General features: G+C 42.3%; 1 protein-coding gene and 1 long non-coding RNA gene across 6 annotated transcripts; one reads left to right on the top strand and one right to left on the bottom strand.

Annotated features, from left to right (window-relative positions):
- Positions 1–5,126: 5,126 nt before the first annotated feature.
- LOC128087854 (glutathione S-transferase-like) lies at positions 5,127–15,938 on the top strand. 5 transcript variants are annotated; one of them, XM_052697855.1, is made up of 9 exons: positions 5,200–5,241; positions 7,249–7,328; positions 7,394–7,497; positions 7,828–7,963; positions 8,636–8,687; positions 11,775–11,907; positions 12,252–12,393; positions 13,404–13,535; positions 15,650–15,938. In XM_052697855.1, exons 4-9 carry the CDS (start codon positions 7,877–7,879, stop codon positions 15,773–15,775), a joined length of 672 nt encoding a protein of 223 aa, XP_052553815.1. In that variant the 5' UTR covers positions 5,200–5,241; positions 7,249–7,328; positions 7,394–7,497; positions 7,828–7,876; the 3' UTR covers positions 15,776–15,938. The 5 variants fall into 5 exon arrangements, with proteins under 5 accessions (XP_052553824.1, XP_052553807.1, XP_052553815.1 ...); XM_052697863.1 differs by lacking the exon at positions 7,394–7,497 and having other exon boundaries at positions 5,223–5,241; XM_052697864.1 differs by lacking the exons at positions 7,249–7,328; positions 7,394–7,497 and having other exon boundaries at positions 5,127–5,241; positions 7,842–7,963.
- On the bottom strand, positions 10,366–19,252 carry LOC128087982 (uncharacterized). The gene is made up of 3 exons (XR_008210099.1): positions 18,187–19,252; positions 16,504–16,614; positions 10,366–10,557 (listed from the first exon to the last, which is right to left on the bottom strand). It is a non-coding gene; the product is annotated as an uncharacterized LOC128087982 (long non-coding RNA).
- Between the last annotated feature and the right edge of the window lie 877 nt (positions 19,253–20,129).

The raw sequence follows: 20,129 nt of genomic DNA, 5'->3' as shown, positions 1-20,129 counted from the left end.
CTCTTTATTTTCCTGGTGCTGCGGTTCCTTGCTAGTCCAGGTGCTTGTGAGAAGCAGGGCAGGCTGGTCAACATACATCGCCAGGATCTAGGAGTTGGTTTTGCACTAAAAGAGGCACACTCACACGTTGCATCCTGTCCTGGTCCTTCCTGAAGCAGGAGAGACACCTTTCCCAATTAGACTACTGAAGACCCATGTATGGGTTTAGGCCTCAAAGTCTTTTTCTGCTCATTCCTATGGAGAAGCCTAGGAGTCTATGCTTCCAGCTACAGCAGAAGAACAGACAGTGCTTATTTTATTGCCAAGGGTGTCCATGGGAAGCACCTTATATCAGAGGCTTGTGGATGGAAATGTCGGGGAAGGAATTATGATGACATTTATATAAACCTATGGTGAAGGTTTAACCTGACGAGGATTCATAAATCTTCCTCTTTACTGCTATACAATTATACTGTTTCAGACTATCTACTTGGCTTTCATGACCAAACTCCGGAGGTAATAAAACAATTTTTCAACACAAATTTCTGTGTTTGCTTTGTACCAACCTTGGGAGAAGCAGTGACACATAGCTTCACCATCACTTTTCTAGCATGGATGTACTGCCAGTGTTTTATCTACTGCAAGTTCATTACTTGCACATAAAGAGCGCATAAAGTATCAGCCTGGTTCTCAAGCACACCAAAGCCTTTTCTCAGTGTTCCTGTTTTGGGAAGTGCAGTATATCTTTTCTTGTGCAAGAGAAGTTAAAATGCTTGGAAGGTTCTTGCAGTCTTTCAGAGTGCAGAAATACTCAAGAGGGGATGGGGAAATACAGCCAACAATGTGAAGTACAAAACTATAAAATGCAGAGCTGAAGAGGGACACTACCACCAGATGAAGAAGCTGTAGCATTAATACAGAGAATTTTCAACTTCTGCCGTTATTTTCCATGACATTCCCTATTTCAGCTTTCCCTGATTTTTGTTTTTCTAGATTTTTATGATCCTTCTCATGCAACCCAGAACAATAAATCATATTTTCACATCACCAGAGAGCAAAGCAGGTTGCATTCAATAAATTGTTAGATGTATCTGTAAGAAAAGTAAATGTACAGGTAGAAGTTTACTCGTAAGTATCATTAAAACACATACATGTTATTATTTTGAAGATAGTACAAAACAGTTAATAGAGAGAATCTTAAAAGTCAGATTATTCAATATTGTACGAATAACACACCATTAATCTCACCTCATTGAATCTTTTCATGCTGACAGATCTGTGTAAGGGAGTCTAATGGAAAGAGAGAATATTTCCTCTTAAAGGGAAATAAAGGCTGAAATCTATACTAAGGATACTGAATGTTATGAGAATGATGATGAACTCGGGGGAAACACAAACTTCAGTAAAAACAAAGCTGTTTTATAGGAGTAGAAGTGGACTTGTGTGCCCTGAAATCTATTTCTCCTTATATAAGAAGTGTAAGTAAATCTGATTTTATAAAGACAATAACCAGAACAAACAAACAAAATGTCTCACAGGATAAAAGCTGGTTTTAGATATTTTCCAGTGACCAATTTCAACTACAATTCCCTATACTGAGGAAAAAAAAGGAAAAAAGATGGAATAAATGCTTTTGTTCAGCTTTATAATTTATCAACATCAGATAAATGTAGAAGTCTTTGCTTCCTTCCACCTCCATTTGAAAATATAAATGTTATTTAAACATAAACTAATTATTTCTTTTAGTGCAACAATGCACATTTTTACTGCAACAATGCACATAAGCTTTAGATGTAACAATGTGCACAAACTGAGAGTCCTAGAAAGTCCTAGAAAGTTTTGCAGCACATGCCAGAACCCCTATAAAGGAAACATATGCAAGTTACTATTGAAATAAGAAGTCATTATAATACAAAACTTATTTAAGTTCAGAATTTCACATTATGGATTAAAGTTCTTTTTCAGTTGGCTTTGAAGCCTTGATCTGGCACACCTCACACGATGGGGGATATCAACCCACTCTTTGACCAGGTTTTACAGATTTGGGGCTAGATAGCTGTGTAGACTCTGCTCCTTTTTTGGCATGTGCGTAACTGGTATTTATGTTTGACCCTGACACAGCCCTGAGTCAGCATGAGTCACCTTCTCTGCCTGCCTGCTGGCTTTAGCCCACCCTTCATTTGTCCTCGCTGTCCTTCTCAATGTTACGAACATCGCTAAGCATCATTCCAGGCTCTGTCTAAAGCCCCTCAAAGGGTTCTGCATTATTCCGCACTGTCTGTGCTGGTGATGCTGCTCTGGCCCTGCAGCCACTGGCACAGTGAAGCTGGTGTTTGTGCAGCCACTCCCGCTTTGCACACAGGGTGGCCGCCTCTGAGGCAGTTCTTGGCAATGATCCTTGGCCCACACTTGCCCACCCGCAGTGCCTGGGCACCCTGTGGGACAGAGCTGGTTGGCCCAGGTCATGGCTGTGCTAGGAAACTTTTGCTACAAGGGAAGGCACATGCCGATGCTGGGGTCTGTGTGCTGGCCTTTTTCTAGTGTAAATCTTGTTTCTGTCCCTCCCTAACTTTCCTTGCCATTTACACTCCTCATATGAGTGTAAATCAGGATTAGGATTGATTTTCTCAGAATTTTCTGTGCTGGTGGTCTGGATAAGTGCCAACTGGCCTGCAGAAATGTGCAGGAGAAAATGCCAACTTGGCTGACATCATATTTACGGTGATCTTGGTTGCAACAAGTTGAACATGAGTCAACAGTGTGCCATCTCAGGGAGAGGAGGGGCAGCGCTGAGCTCTGCTCTGTGTGACAGAGACAGGGCCTGAGGGAATGGCATGGAGCTGCGCCAGGGGAGGGCAGCTGGGGGTTAGGGAAAGGGTCTGCTCCAGAAGGGGGTGGGCATGGAACGGGCTGCACAGGGCAGTGGGAACGTGTTGACGATAGGGTTTGAATTTTGGGTGGTCCTATGTGGAGCAAGGAGTTGGACTTGGTGACCCTTATGGGTCTCTTCCAACTAAGGATCACAGAATTCTAAGAGTCTATGTACTTGGGTGTTCAGTAAGGCTTTCAGGACAAGACTAGAGTCTTTGCTGGAGTGTCACAGGTCAGCATGTCTTGGATTGCGTGACAACAACTTTGTTGAACTATTTTTGTGGACTTTAGTTTTATCAGTGTGTGTTTGTTCTTCATTTTAACAGATTGATTGGAAGCACAGGGAGAATCCTATCTCCCTGCTTCATTCTCCAGTAGCATTTAGCTGCATACTCAGCCCTTACCCCTGAAAAGGTGCTGCCAGAAGTTGCAATCAGGCATGGTGCCCCAAGAAAGAAGTTTTGTGGTTTGTGAACATCACATTTAGAGAAGTCTTTGAGTTCTCTAAGGTGCATCATCATAAAACGTGTTCACAGACTGCACCGGGAACTTGACCTGCTGGGTGGGGCGTGCTTGTGCCCAACCCAAGATCCTTTAAGTGGTACCTGGGATCTCTGCCAGCTGCCTGGATGCTCACAGGTGTGGCTGACCAGATTTTTCATAAAAGAGATTTGCTTTCTGTTCGACTCCGGAGGATTATACAACAAGTCAAGTTAGAGATGAAAGAAATCTTGTAGGCAGTAGATATGGATTTCAATGGAGCTTATAGAGGTTACATTGTTTTCACAGTTGCTGAGCTGAAAGCAAAACAAAAATTTCACAAAATCATAAAACAGCTTGTGATGGAAGGGACATAATCTAAACATAACAAAGGATAAACCTGGCAAACAGGGATGTGTAGAAGGGGAACAACTACTGAATCTGGATGTCACATCGTTCAGTAAATCCAAAAAGCATCAGAACAGTTTGCTTGACTGCTCATCACCATGCCTCCAATCACAGATATCAAAGACCTCAAAGCAGGAGCAGCTTAGTCTTTACTCAGTGCTGCCATCATGGACAGGTACAGGCAAACACTTCCAGCCTGTACCTGTGAATTTTCTGGAGGTTACTAATTGGATTTGACATGGAAACAATATGGAAATGTACGTTTAATGATCTACTTTATTCTCCAGATGATGAATCTGAGAGGGTTAGAATTAGGCTAAGTAGGAAAAAGCACCATATCATTGTATTTTGCTGACACTGTCAACATTTGGAGAACAGAAATTACAGATTTCCAAGAGGACTCAAGTGAAAATGCATCCTCTAGAGGAGATTGCCAGAAACTGTCAGGCAGATAAACTGTAACTGAACCAGAAATGTGAGGAAAAAAAGAAAGTAGCAGTATTTTGAAATTTCTTCAAAGTAGTCAGGTAAAGACTTTGGTCCTGAAGTTCCCCAACTTTTGATGCTATGTAGGTACAGCCATGACTGTACCATTACTCAGTGTTTGCTTTATGGACAGACCTTTAGATTAGCAGATTTAATGCAGAGAGTAAATGATGCCACATCATAATATGTGAGTCTACACTAGAGGTGAGAAAATGATCATTGCTATCCAAATCCTGCTTCACATCTGTTAAGCTACGTTTGTGTCTGTCCACACTCTCTTCCATTTTGATCATTCTATCTGACAGGCAGATGGCAAAGCTGAGGTCAGAGGTAACTATATGTCACAGAAACAGGGTAGGAAAATCATACTTTACTTCATCTCTGCATACGCTGTGTGTACATCTCCATGTACACTCCATTGCAAAATCAGTGCTGTTTCCTTAGACATGGGCTAAGTTGTCGCATAAACTGCTCATCTATTTTTTATACCAAGTTACCACTAAGTAAATTGTCATCAGCAAGCTGTGTTTAGAAGTAGTTGGGAATTGTTATCCCTACTTTGGGTATTCTTTTTATGCCAGACAGCACTGAAAATAAGTACCTTGGTTACCGTTAAGATAGGCCTAGAATATTTACTGGATAGTTTTTAAAAAGTTGCAGTTATCTTAAATAAGACGCAGAAGAACCTACGTTGTTCTCAGTGTTTTAAAATGTCTTCTCTTATATGTGTGTAAAATACCCCAGTAGCTCCAAAAGAGGAGCTTGAATAGATGGCTATGATAGAAACTGTGTGACTACCCCATCGTATGGTCAAATCAGCAAGCAGCAAAAGAGCCCCTGCCTTGAGTGGCACCTTCAGATACATATGCCTTTAAGTTCTGTAACGTCAGATTAATGACAGTAGGAGTATTTCTCTCTTATTGGGTATGGCTGGGAACTCCCCAGGCATAGGAGGAGCTGCCAAGTTAAACTAGAGGTGGGACTGTACCTGCAAGCAGTGGAGACTGAGCATAGAAGGTAAGTACAGGCTTCTATTCTTTAGTGCTTGGGTTATGGAGCAAGAAAGATCTTTTTAATCAGGAAACTAATCCTGCAGTGTGAATCACACTGGGTAAAGCAGATTCTTAAGCACTGAGAGAATAGGACAGAAATATGGAATTTAGACAAAAATGGTAAATATGTATGTATGTAGATACATCCACTCACTTTTGTGCTTGAAGCAGTGGTGATTTGTGCTTTTCCACCAAAGAGGTGATGCTGAGACCTTGACTGCACCTGCGGTTTCCTGCCAAGCACCAGGCTGTCTTTTCAGCAGGACAAAGATCCTGCAGGTTTGGAAAGGTATCTGCCCATCTCCAGTGGCAGCAGGCGCATGGGTGCGTATCCAAATGTATCCAAGACTCAGCTTCTGATGCAGGCCCCGTAACACAGGTGTCGATAGGTGTGTGGTGGGGCCCTTTGTAGTCACTGGTGATGTTTGGTGGATCTCAGACTGAGAAGACTACATAAAAAACCCAAGTACTTCTTTCTGTGTCAGAGCTTTAAGATTATTAAAATCTACTTATGGCTGATGGAGTTATTATTTATTTTAGAAAGCTGCAGCTGATGGCAAGTTTTTATTTTCTACTTGTGATTGCTCTTCACAAATTCAATGGTATACAGGATTTCTTACTCATGTAAAACAGTGAAATGTTGCCTAATGCTTTTCACTCCCTGTGTTTTCCTATGCAGTTGTAGAACCCTTGGCTGTGTAATTAATATCCTATTTACTGTACGTTTTGGTGCATTACAATCAGGGTCAATGTGTGTTGGAATGATATGACACAGTGTTTCTGATAAGCATGGTAATGAAGAGGCACCAGTTAGCTGTGGATAGACAGATAAACTGTACAGTCATGCCATAAAAACTATTCACTCAGCATTTGTAGAAATGAATGCAACCACTGACTTACAGGCAGGACCATAATTAGCAACAGTTGTTGCTAACTGAGGGTGATATTTTCTCTTTTGTATTCAGATTATGTTGTCAAAATCACACAAACCATCCTTTCTTATTGTAAAAGCACAACTAAATTTTTACCAGAATTGTTCTGATTGCTCTTTAAAATGGAGTTTTGGCAAAGAATTGTCTGAATGTACCTCATGTTAAGCACACTTAGAAAGCAGTGTGATTTGAAGAAAATATCACTAGAACGCACTGAACCTTATTTACTTGGGAAATGAAGTGTGAGTGCAGTCATGTGATGGCAACAGTGTGAGTATTGCAGCTTTTGTTTTCAGCACTGAGAAAATTGAAATCATCTGTAGGATTTCTGCTTGTTTGTTTTTATCTTGTTTTGTTTTTAGGACATCCTTAAGCTTTTTTTTCTCCCATTCTGTAGTGTATGAAACTAATATGTTTGTGAAGGGGGAATTCTAGTCCCACTTTTTTAGCAATTAGGGCAACAGAAAACAGAAATTAAGGCAAATATATGCTCCAGCTTCAACACAAACAGCCCATACTGCATGAAATAGGTTTATACCAACTTTCTATCTGTGCCACAGCTCCTCTTTGTGCAAAGGTGTGGGCTATGATGGGAGCTGCAGAGATCATGATGTGCAAGGCCCTGGGCACACCTACTCCCTTGTGCCCTGGGATACATTTTGGGGGCACCTGCAGCCAGGTTGCAGGTATGGCTTTGGGGGAGACCATAAGCACCAAGGAGACGGTCTGAGGCCATCCAAGACAACTGATCTAGCAACTGATTTAGCTGTTGGCAACCCTGCCCCTGGCAAGTAGTTTGGAACGAGATGATCTTTGAGCTCTCTTCCAACCCAAGCTGTTCTAAGATTCTGTGAGTGCCAAGCACCTCAACCTGCCTCTTGGAACAGAGGGAAGATCAATGATTCATTTATTTAGGAAAGAGGTGGGTGACAGATAAAGCTGCGTGATGCACTGTGACATCTGGCAAAAAAAAAAAAAAGAAAAAAGCTAGGAACATTTCAGCCTAGCAGTATAACACCTTTTCTTTTCCTTCCTTTCAGTGGTGATCATGGCAGTGATCCTCACTGAGTAACTGCCCTGAGGGCATGGTGGATTTCCAGTGGCTTTACATTAATGTCTGGTCAACGAGGTTCCCCCTCCAGCTCAGTATTCAGATTGCTTGTTTAAACATGTCTGTTTTTGCAGATGACCAAGAAAACCCCTTCCTAGTAGCACTGGAAAGCTTTTACCACTCAGCACATCTTTCCTTTCCTAGTATATGACAAGGTAGTAGCCTCGAGCTGAGCCAGGTGAGGTTCAGATTGGAAATTAGGAAACATTTCGTCTCAGAAAGAGTGGTGAGGCAGTGGCACAATCTGCATGGGGAGGTGGTGGAGTCACAGTCCCTAGAGGTGTTCCGGAACTGTGTGGATGTGCCACTGAGGGACATGGTTAGTGAGCATGGTGGGGATGGGTTGACAGGTGGAACAGATGATCTCAGTGGTCTTTTCCAACCTTAATGATTCTATGATTCTATAGTCTGTTTAAAGCCAGTAATGTACACTTGCAGCAAAGGTAGTGAGAATAAAAGGCTTTTCTTTTTTCCCCCCAAATAATGGTACTTACACTTGCTTTTTGAGATCTTTGTTTTCAGCTTGAAAATTCTCAAGGCATCGGGAGCTCAGAAGCATGTCAGGGAAGCCCAGGCTCACCTATATCAATGGAAGAGGGCGAATGGAGACCATCCGATGGCTGCTAGCTGCAGCTGGAGTGGAGGTTGGTTAACACTCAGCTCTTTAAATGGACACTCTGTGAAACAATTCAATATGCACACAGGGAATAAGGGTGCAAAAGGGTGAATAACTTCGTTTTCAAATTAATTTAGGTTTGTGCCTACCCTGTTCAGTGGCTGGTATTTGGCATACAAACTCAGTGGAGCTTTGGATTTCACAGAGCTAGCATCAGTTTTCTGAAGTAATTCTAGTGTGTCTAAACAGGGATTTTTTTAAAAGGCCTTTAATGAATCTCAGTTTTCCAGCTGTGCAAAATCTCTTTGCTCAGTCTCATTTAGATTGCGGTTGCAAAGTGTATAAGAAAAAAGAATGTTGTTGGCCCACTCTTGGGGTAGTGTTAGAAAGAACTGATTTACCTTGTGCTTCCCTTGGCACTGGCTGCAGCCTGCTCTTCCCTCTAGATGTCTGTGTCTCACTTCTGCTTGCACTCCAATAATTTCTGAATCAGTGCAACCAGGCAGAAATGGCCAGGTCCTTCCACTGCTATCCAGCTGTGGGGATGGGTGGAGAGTCCTCAGAGGATTCAGTCAAACAGCACATCTGAAGCCTCGACTCATCGTGTTTTGCTTGGCTGGATTGTTCTGCTCGAGGTTATGTGCAGTCAATTGGAGAAAAATGCCAGAAACATAAAGAGCTCTTCTCTCTTCTTTTCCAGTTTGAAGAAATTTTTCTGCAAACAAGAGAGCAGTTACTGAAGTTAGGCCAAGGTAAGACTGTGATGCTTGAGGCTTTGGCAATCAGAAAGTTGCTCGTATTTAGCTACATTAAAATTTATTTAAACCAAAGCAAAATTCTGGGTATACATCTTGAACGCTGAAATGCCGGTTTTGTGTAACCTGTTCTTTGCAGTACCAAATAACTCCTGTAAGATTGAAATCATAGCTTCTATGACTGTGGTCACAGTAACACATTAAATATGGCTAGCACTGGGAAGTTTAAGGTAGGATTTGACATGGCAGTAAGGCCATGTAAAGCAGCTGTGCAGGATGAGCCAGCGCCATGAATCTTCCCCCAGATAAGTCTGACATGGTCCAAGCAGCCAGAAAGCCTTTATGTAAACTGTGGGAGTGAGACCAGATCCCAACAGCAATGCAAACCCCCAGCCACTGGCCTTCATACTTGCTCAGCTGAAGCCCGGTTTGAAGTCCTCTGCACCACCCTGGAGGGAGAAAGCCTCGCTGCCCAGGTGGGGAAGGAGCTGGGTCTGTGAGGACCACTGCTAGGTTTGCCTGTCCTGAACTTTTTCTGCTGCCCAAGACAGGAACACCCCAGCACAGCAAAGAGACACCCTGAAAAGGACTTGGCTGTGTTCAGGCTGCCCACTCAGATAGGGAAAGCTGTGTTTAAAGAAAAGATGAAAACAAAACTAAAATGCACAAAACACCAGCCATAAAAAAGTGGCATCAGTGAGATCAGTTGTAAGTCTAGCTGGCTTGTAATCTGATGACATGGGAGGGTTGTGTTCTGTTGAGACAATAAATATAGCCCTAAATACAATAGTTTAGGTAGTATAAAGTTAGGTACCCAAATCTGAATTTCCTTCTTAAAGATATTTAACCCAAACAGAATGGCATGATTCTGCATTTTGTAATAAGGCCTATCCATAACCAGAGAAGAGAATTAAGTGGCAAGAAAAAGGATAGGGAAGTCTTCTAAAGAAAATGAAGGCTCTTCAAGTATATACATATACTGAGCTTAAGAGGCTCAGAGCACAAAGAAAAAGGCTGGCTTTGACACGATGAATTGAAGAAAGACGAATATTAGTCATTTGGTGGAGTGATGCCAGATGCTCAGAGCAGGACTGAACATGAGTAAACACCACTCCCTCTACCTCCAGTTTTTTTTCTCTCTCCTTGCCAATGTGCCTCGTTCCAGGAAGCCCTGAGTTCAGACTTCAGAGCACTGTTACTATGGCCAGGTGTGGCTCTGGCCTGTGCCAACTGAAGGTCTTCTAGCAATCCTCCAGCACTTTCTGAGATTCAGCCCAGGCCAGGAACTGTTCCCAGTTCTACAGTTCCAACTGTACCTTGCAGCAGGCAGCTGCTTTGGAGAGACTCCAGTACATCACCTGGCCAGGCCTGTACTCACTGGCCTGAGACCTGCTGGCTTGGCTCGATCTACGTAGCCACAGGTTGATGTTGAGAAGCATTGCTGTTCTGTGGCAAACAGGCCCAGGTTATAGCTCTTTAATGTATGCCCAGAGATGATCATCAGACACACAATACAGTCAGCAAAATGAGTGGCAAACCGCTTTAAATCCTGCATGTATGTTATGTGCAGTGGTTATGTGAAGTGGTCCCATTGCAAAACCAGGAGAAGCAGCCTACTAATGGTCATAAGATAAAAATTCTTCTGTGTAGAGAAGAAACAAACCAGGCATTTAGTGTTCTCACATTTCCTACACTTTATTTCTTGTCAAGGGGCAGAAAGTCAGATTTATTCTTTATTCTCCACTTAGCGCAACTCCTTGCTGAGACGTATGCTTGTATAGCTGCTACTTTTTCCATCCTGTGTTTTTTCTGCTAGATAGGGGTCTTCTTATAGGTGATGTTCTTTCCCAGTCTGCAGAGGTGTGTTCTGGTAAGACATGATGACACAGGATCATTCTGTTACTGTCTATGAGAAATAAATGGACTATTCCTTGCCACAAAGAGAGTTGCTTTTTGAATTTAAGCTGTAAATTAGTGATGTAGTGAAGATTTTTTTATTAGTTCTTGGTTAGCAGAGTATTTTAGTAGCTCTGTAAAGAAGAGAGTAGGTAAAGGTGCTGTGAATTTTTGTACTTGGAAGAAATGCACTATTAATAATGACCAAGCAATTAAAATAAACGCTTAACTTTGAGCAATGCAAAGTGGCAGCTGCCCACTTGGATTTAGAGCTTCAGTGTAATTTTAACAGGTCAGGATTGTTTTTTGGATGCCCATAAACATTTAAATGGAGCAGGGAGTATCTCCAAAGCTGGCAAATGAGTTCAGCAGAAAACTACACTAGAAAAAAAATGGCTTTGCTGTGCCAAACACAAAGTCTCAGCACAACCTTGTTAAAGGATCAGCCACACTGCTTCCAGCACTGGGAGAAAACAGGGCTTGTCAGCACAGGGCAAGAGGGGATAGTAGTAGCATGGCTGGATGGGTTTGAGTTGTTGTGAAATGACACTGGGGACAGACAGGCCTGCAATGGAAATCTACAGGGATGCTCAAAGTCCTGTTTCTGGAGCAACTATGCAAAACTTAGTGAAGCAGCAAGCTGCTGTCACACTCCCCGTCCCTGGCTTCACTGCCTCACAATGAATCTGGCACTGCTTCTCCCAGTGCCCTGACCTTTCCCTTTGTCCCAGTAGCTCAGTCTTACTGTGGTACTACCTCTTTTTTTATTTCCATCCTTGTCTATGTGCCTGCCAGGGAACTGATCTGCATTCAAAATAATTGGGCTTTTTGTTCTGATTTAACACAGCTCTTCATTCTCCTCAGGTCTCTGGGGCTGGAACTGCTGGGTCAGCCTTCTCCTGCCAGCAGGGCCAGGGGCCAGGAGTGCAAGGGAACAGTGCCAGTTCCCGTCAGGCAGTGCAGCCCTGGCAAAGCTGCAAAGCATGGGGCCCAGCTGCACCTCTCTGACCAAGCTGCAAACCTGATGCCTACCAGACAACATTTAATCTTTCCCACAATGTTAATTAACCACATGGAGTTTGAGTTAGGGCAAGGCGTCCATGATTACACTGCAAAAGTAATGCACTCTCCTGTAAAGCTAGAATTCCAGAAGGAACTAACAAGCTCTCATTTGACTTTGTGTTCTAGATGGATCCCTGATGTTCTATCAATTGCCACTGGTTGAGATCGACGGGATGAAGTTGGTGCAGTGCAGAGCCATCCTCAGCTACATAGCAGGGAAATACAATCTCTATGGGAAGGACTTGAAGGAGAGAGCCCTGTATGGTAGCACTTCCTCTTGCTTAATGAGCAATCTGTTATTTGACAGCTGCATTACACTCAACAAATGCAACCCTGTAAATCCAATAAAAAGGTGTAAGAAAGGCTAAGCAAAAAAGCAGACTGCAGCCTTTGTTCAGGATTTAATCGCTGCTTATGAAATGCTGTTGAATAGAAACAGGCTTTTAGCCCTTTTAAAACTTACCTAGCTTTATTTTGTATTTAGTTTTGACTATGAAATTTGGCACTGTGATCGTGATATACAAATCCTATAAGTTGCCTTAGTTAATTGTAATACAGATGAAATAACTCCCACGCTGTTGTCTATTGTCTCCCCTCAAACAGGATTGACATGTATGTGGAAGGAATATCAGATCTGATGCAATTGATTTTGATGTTTCCTTTCTCTCCACCTGAGGCAAAGGAGAAAAATATTGCTACAATTGCAGAGAAGGCAACAGAGAGGTACTTCCCTGTCTTTGAAAAGGTATGTGACAGAGAGGATGCCTAGAAAACTTGCATTTACGGTTATCAGAAACTTTCCCAAAAGTAACATACTTGTAACATACTTGTGGTACAGTTAGATCCAGATCCTCAGTTTTCTTGGCTCTCACAAAGAAGGGAAAATGATACAGCACATCTTCTGTTTGTTAGCTTATGTTGTTGGGGTTGTAATACTGTTACAGCCACCAAGCAAACAAAGTGAAATGTTTTCAGTTTATACAGCATATCTTTTTGCAGATACAAAAACAAGCACATATGTTGTTGCTTTTGGTTTTTTTTTTTCCGTGAGAGAAAATTCCACTCTTGTATTTGTTCAGAGCACATCTCTCTGCTATCCTTCAGTTGAAGAATGCAAAAAATCCCTTGCAAATAAATCAGATAGAGACAAAAACACTGAGGTATTAGGACTGCTTTAGTAAAACAGCCTCAGATTTCTGCATGCCTCACTTGCAAAACAACAAACCAAACCGACGAGTCCTGGCAACACTGTTCACTTTTGTAACATTCATTTAGTTTTGATGGAAAACAATAATAAAGGCTGAACATCCTAGAAGTTCCTATTACTATAACAACTTACTCCCAGAGGCAGGGATTTTCTTTGGTTACCTATTGTAATTTTGCATACTAAGATTGCTTCCTGTATGTTGAACAGAACCATAAATTAAATATCTAAATGGCAATTTTATGAATTCTCTCCAATTCCTTCTTATCTCTATTTATAACCTTATGACTGCTAATAGCTTATTTAAGCATGTGGCTTTGTCTGTTTTCCCAGTATCGATTGTCACCCATCATTACCAAATGACCAGAGTTTGTAATATGGGTTCCATACAACATTCCAACAACAGTGAAGTGATTTGGGCTCACAGATCTCCAGCTAAAAAGTGAAGCTTTGCTTATAATCACTTATGGTCACTGATTAGCTCTACAGCTGTGCCATAAGGCTTAGCTGCCAGGTATCATCTGTAATCCGTGCTCTCTTGTACTCCACAGGTTTTGAAACAGCATGGCCAAGACTTTCTGGTGGGAAACAAATTCAGCTGGGCAGATGTTCAGCTCATGGAAGCCATTTTAGCAGTGGAGGAGAAAGTACCTTCTGTGCTTTCTGGGTTTCCTCAGCTGCAGGTAATGATGTTATTGAACATGTTTGTGTTCAGGAACCACACGGTACAAAGATCTCAAAGATTTCATGAAGGGACAGTCCTGCAGTGATAGTCTCTCCATTCTGTGTAAATCTGTTCTGTGTAAACTACCAGTGTTTGTGTTTGTTTAACATAAAGCACAGCAGCGAATAGATTTTGTTGATTTGTTGTAAGGCACCATGCCCCTGTTTAACCCCATTAAGGCATATCTCTCCCTCTTCAAGTGGCTTATGCTATCTCAGTAGAAATCAATGTCATTCTAAGGAAACCACTGATCTAAGCTGCCCTGTTTTCATTTTCCTGTCTCCTGCTTGTGAATGCTATCTAATACTAATAACAAACTACGTCTGTGACATAGACTGACATGTTAGAATATGATAGAGCGTGCCATTTTCTTTACTGGCTGGTATTATAAGTTTGGGATTCTATTAACTTTACTACTTTACTTTCTAGCATGGCTAGAAACTGAAGCCCTGACCAAAACAAACAAACAAACAACCACAGTTTGCTTTCAGTAATCAACTTGATATCATCAAGGATGAAATTTCTGCTTTTGTACCATGTGCAAAATCTGCAACCAAGCAGAAGTAAGGCAATCAGAAATCGGAAAATTCCAGACCTGCAGCATGCTGTAAGAGCCCAGTGCTCGAGCAAACCTGCAGGAGTCAGAGTTTTGATACAGTGGATCCAAATAGTCTGAGACTAAAAAAAGCAAATATTGTTCAGTAATTCAACCTTGTGCCTGTAATCTTGGTAAACAGAGCAGTGCAAGCAATGCAAATTTAGACTGATAATGCCATGCTTGATATCATTGCTTTGTTCTTAAAAACAGTTAACCTAAAGCATGCACTCAAAGACTTGGGCTTTGATCCCATGAACAAAATAAACAGTCCAGCATCAGACTATCCTAACTGGAATTTCTGCTTGGTCCTTGAAGAAAAGGGGTGGGGAGGAGATGTGATATTCTCCCCTTCCCCCTAAATCGCAACCCCAGCAGTTTGAATTTTGAATGACAGAATGAGCTGCTTTAGCAACAGGGTTGGCAGTGTTTTGTGACAGACTGCAACCTGTGCACCATTTTTCAGCTTCAGGAAATTCTGGCCTCTAGCTCCCATCTTTTGGGAAAATATCTTGTCCACCAGGTATGGACACTGTTCATCTGACATGACTTGAATCATAAGGATGCTTTCATTGCCAGAAGAGAAAATACTTCTAATATTGGTGGTTTTTTACTATACAGTTTTTTACTTTTCTTGCTCCTTCCTGTATTCCCCCTTATCCTTCCAGTGCTTGTAAGGAAGAAGAAATGTTCATGCATGTGCCAGCAAGAAATGGCTGTTGTTCTGTGAAGCTCCTCTCCCTTAGTCCCATTGTCAGAAGAGGTTCTCATATACATAATATTGCTGAGCTAACTGTGGGATATCCAGATGCTCAAAACCTGCTCCAGTGGGTCTTCTCAGACTGTACAGTGAGAGAAGGCATCTCTTGTCATCTCAGATGCCCAAGTCATCCTCATCTTGGCCTCCAGACAAAACTGTAGAAGGGAACTGGCCTGAGGCCCATGCTATATTTGCCAGCCCCATGTAAATAATTTGGCTGTGTTGGGTGAGACACGTAGCACAAGAAGCCTGAGCAGGACAACTGAGTTGAGCAAAGAAATGGCTTCCAGCCATTTCACTTTCACCCATATAATCTTAGAAGTGCCTTGTGGTAAAAATAGAAATCACATTGCTAATTTGGTTTTCCCAGGTGGTAAGTTTGCACCATCATAAGAAGCAATGGGGAAAAAAAGCTTGGTTAGTTCGCATGGACCTTACAAACTAATCCCTGATGCTTCTAGATATTGCAGTTTTGCCTCCAGTTTCTTGCAGGCAGTGGAGATCTAGGTGTTGCTTGCTCCAACACTGCTTTTGCTGATAAGAATAAGCATTTAGCAGCAGCTGGGTCCTTCTGGTGTTAGGCAGGAGGAGCCTGTGTAGATCTCCTCAGCGCTTGAATCTATTCTACCAGCAGGGGGAAGAAGCTGTCCAGTATCCTACGTATGGAAAGTTGCTGCTCGCATCGTCGGGACTTATCCCTCTTGCTTTTATTTTTCAGGCTTTTAAAACCAGAATGAGCAACATGCCTACAATTAAGAAGTTCCTGCAGCCTGGCAGCCCAAGGAAGCCCCCACCAGATGAAAATTATGTAGCAACTGTGATGAAAATTTTTAAGCTAGATTGAGAGCAATGTTAACTTCACTAAGTCCCAAAGTGCTGGGAAGAAAGACATCAAAACCCAAACCCTTGAAGGAAGTAGGAAACTCAGTAAAGTTTTTTTTGGTACTTAAAAGCAATGGTAGAAATAAATAGAAGAGTGAAATAAAGCATTCTGTTTACTCTGGCAATGTGACAGCAAATTTGCCTTTTTAGGTGTCTAATGCTTTGCAGCACATGCAAACAAAGCAGAATGGAAGCAAAGAACTCTGCCAGAGTAGGGAACTTACTCCTTTGTAAGGAGAGTGATGAAGTGCTAGTATGGAAGAATGATCCAAGGGGTGGAACCCCTATGCTGTGAGGACAGGCTGGGAGAGCTGGAGCTGTTCATCCTGGAGGAAGGAAGGCTCTAGGGAGACCTGAGAGCACTGGAACAGGTTGCCCAGAGAGGTGGTGGACATCCTGTCCTTGGAAACGTTCAAGGTGGGTCTGGATGTGGCTCTGAACAATCTGATCTAGCTGTAGATGTCCCTCTTCATTGCAGGAGAGTTGGACCAAACGATCTTTAAAGGTCCCTCCCAACCCAAAATATTCTGTCTCTATGACTCTGTGAAAATAGGTTTCAAAATAATGACTACAGAAGAGAACAAAGAGAAAAAAAAAGAAATTGGAAAAAAATTTGAAAGGTGCATCTGGTGAAAAGAAAAGAGAATAATGAACCTTCTTTGCAGATTGCTTGTTCTACAGCATACTCACCATGGTTTCCCAGGCAGCAGAATATGCATGCTCCCTTCAGAGCTGCACCACTGTAGACAGCTGAGATCACTGCTCCTTCAACAGAGATGGGCAAGCCAAAATTTTGGTCTCCTGCAAACACAGTGAGAAGAAACTGTAACAGAGTTACAGTTAGAAGACATTGTTTAATTAAGCATATCCATTTCTCTGCTTCTGGAGTAATACAAAAATGTCTGTTATTACTAACATTTTCCCTACATCTTTGCATTAGCTGTAAAACAAAAGGACAAAAAATTACTTCTGTTAGGGTGCAGTAAGATGAAATGGGGTCTTTAACTGAATGTAGAATCACAGAATCACCAAGGTTTGAAAAGACTTCCAAAAAGTCCAGCTGTGCACCTATCACCAATATTTTCCCACTATACCATGTCCCTTACTACAACATCTAAATGTGTCTTGAACACCTCCAGGGATGGTGACTCCATCACCTCCCTGAGCAGCCTGATCCAGTGCCTGACTACTTTTTCAGAGAAGAAATCTTTCCTAGTGCCCAACTTGAGTTTCTCCTTGTGCAACTAGAGGCCATTCCCTCTAGTCCTATCACTAATTATGAAGAAGAGGCTGATCCCCACCTTGCCACAACCTCGCTTTGGGTAGTTGTAGAGGTCTATAAGGTCTCCCCTGGGCTTCCTCTTCTCCAGGCTGAATAATCCTGGTTCCCTCAGCCACTTCTCATAACATTTGTGCTCCAGAGCCCTCACAACATCTCTGTCCTTCTCTGGACACGCTCCAGAGCATCAATGCCCTTCTTGTGGTGAGGGGCTCAAAACCAAACACAGCACTCAAGCTGCAGCCTTAACAGTGCTGAGTACAGGCAAATGATCACCTCTCTGCACCTGCTAGCAGAACTATTTCTGATACAAGCCAGGATGCCATTGCCCTTTGTGGCCACCTGGGCACACTGCTGGCTCATGTTCAGATGGCTGTTGACTAATACCCCTAGATCCTTCTCCTCCTTGCGGCCTTCCAGCCTGTAGCATGCTGGGGTTGCTGTGGCCAAAGTGCAGGACATGGCACATGGTATTGTTGAATTTCATCCCACTGGCCTCAGCCCAGCAATCCAGCCTATATAGATCAAATATGCTCTGCATGTTGTCAAAAGCAAGTTATCTTTTACTGCTACTTTTGATACCATCGTGTATTTTTTTGGTTATGAACTGCAAACACTGAAACTCATCTTTTTGCAGTACTTCTCCATCTGAAGTCAAGTCTATGCCTAAGTACATCTGTAACACAGTGAGTGCTAGCAAGTTCTTTATTCACATGCATCTTTATACTCCAGGCATAAATAGAACTGAAGTAGAAAATACCCTTGCATGAGTTATTCCTGTGTGTGAAGTGGAGAGATTACAGTTGTAAAATTCTAAAAATAAAAAACACGTCCCTCAATGTTATCAAGACTGTAGGCAAGCTAAACAAGACAGCTGATTTTCTGAAAATAGATGTGCTGAAAATACTTTAGCACATCCTATTTGCAATTCAACTGTGTAGAGATACAGAGTGTTAATGACAAGTGCATCTCCTGAAGAACGAAACTGTATGGGACAGGAGACGCATAGGCACAGAGAGCACCAGCACTTTAACAAGCCATACTGATGGTCCAAGCTCCATGCATTATGAGAGAGAAAGCAAATGCAGACTTACTGTACTTGGTGCAAAAGTCTTTTTTTTTCCATGCCCACCTTGAGTTTCAAAGCAGAAGTTTGTATTGCCCATCAGTTCTCCACTTTTCATCCATTTCACCTCCTGACTGTTGAGAAAAAAACTAACAATCATGTGGCTGACATCTCTCCCTCTAGAGTAGTGAGTATATAACAGAATGGGAGCAAACTAGAGGGAATGTGAAGAAAATCTGAAAGCAGGCAATGTGCTTCTGAGGAGAGAGTCGTGATGTGAATGTGCAGAGAGAGCTTTAAAGGCAACAGTGAGCAGGTAACTCCCTGGAGCTATGTTACTGATAACTGCAGGGCTATGTTGTGTAAACTTATCCTTGAGTGTAAAAGATTGCTTGGTTAATACCTACCCAGCCGGATTATGAGGGTGGAAGTCATGAGAAATGTGTTGTGGGATTGAATGTGTGAGTTGGGTTTTAGGTGTGGTGAACACATGGAGTGACAGTTCAGAAAATCCAAGAAGTACCCAGTTGGTTTGAATGATACAGAACACCAGATGTGTGCTTTGTGTCTGCAACAAGGCAGGGCCGGGCATAGCCCTGCAGGTCTCCTTGGTCACAGCTGAAGCTCCCTTCCCTACGATTCCTCCTCCTCCTATGAATACAGTAACACAGTGCAGTTTGTGCATGCACCAGTTTCCCTTACATTTTAAAGACTGGCTTGGATTTTTGAGCATAGCTCCAGCCCAAGCCAAAGGAATTCTGACACATTTTATGGGAGAGGAAAATTGACAAGGTTTGATGATGCAAAACATTCTTTGCTTGCTCAGGAGATCAGTATTGTATGTGAGAAACCAATTATTACATAGATCTGTGTTATTATTTTAAAGGAAGACCCCAGATGGGAACAGGCTGGTGGCCAGCAGCAGCACCAGTGCTGAATATTCTCTCTGTTAAGTTATTAAGGTATATATTAGAGATTTCCCCTAGCTTTCCCACCTGGATTGTTCATCTGAAGAGAGAAGAACTTAAAAATCAGATGCCTTCACACATGACAGATTTTGACCTTTTGAGTGCCTACTGCTGTCTTTGTTTGGGATATCAGCTGTGGTTTCAGTGTTTTTCAGAGGGATTTGTCCTGCCTGGATTTAGATCTATTTAAAGGAGATCACATGGCTGGACTGGATGTAGATGTCTACAAACTCAGCTGAAATGAGTTTTACCCAAGCTGTCTACACTGGGATTAACTTCCATGCTCAAATTCTTACCTTTCAGTTCTTTGATACAGTGAAGGTGAAGTCCTGGTAGGTGCAGTTCCTAGACATTCTAGGATATTTCCTAGAGTTCTTGACTTTGTAAAGGCAAGGATTGAAAATGATTAATATTCAACCTCATAGTGAGTTAATACGTATATCACTTGGAAAGTAATGCCTCCCATTCATTAAGAAGGAAACTACCACTGATACAAGGTGCACAATAACACTTACTGATAGAACAAATTCTCAACTACAAAACAAGATTTTTCAACGTAGTCACCTCCATTAGCTATGCATTTTGCCAGTGATGAACAAGAGCCTGCATGCTGAACTCTTAAAATCTGCACCAAAAGAGGTGAACCGCTGTCACTGTTGCCACTGCAGGAACACTCCACCCACCTCCTCGCTGAGCTGGCACAAGCAGTTTGATCTCCATAAATGTTCTGCATGCCTTTATGAATCTCAAGGGTTGCAATTTTTTCCTCAGGGAGGAATTCAATTACACACCTTTGCTTCAAATGAGCTTTGAGATCAAATGCTATTTTGTCAAAGCAGTGGCAAGAGGCTGGTAGACGTCCAGGGACATGCACCATGGTGTGGACACTCTGGTGTTGGTGGCTGAGCAGCAAATCTATGCTATCCTTCATCATCTATGAGGATCACCTGAAGGAGAGAGCCCAGCTACCGAAGAACTCATTTATTTGACTACATTTCACACT

The sequence above is a fragment of the Tympanuchus pallidicinctus genome, unplaced genomic scaffold, assembly GCF_026119805.1.
Source record: "Tympanuchus pallidicinctus isolate F22 unplaced genomic scaffold, pur_lepc_1.0 scaffold1, whole genome shotgun sequence".
NCBI lineage: Eukaryota > Metazoa > Chordata > Aves > Galliformes > Phasianidae > Tympanuchus > Tympanuchus pallidicinctus.
The sequence above is the reverse complement of the archived record's forward strand: the minus strand, read 5'-3'. Positions and strand labels throughout refer to the sequence as shown.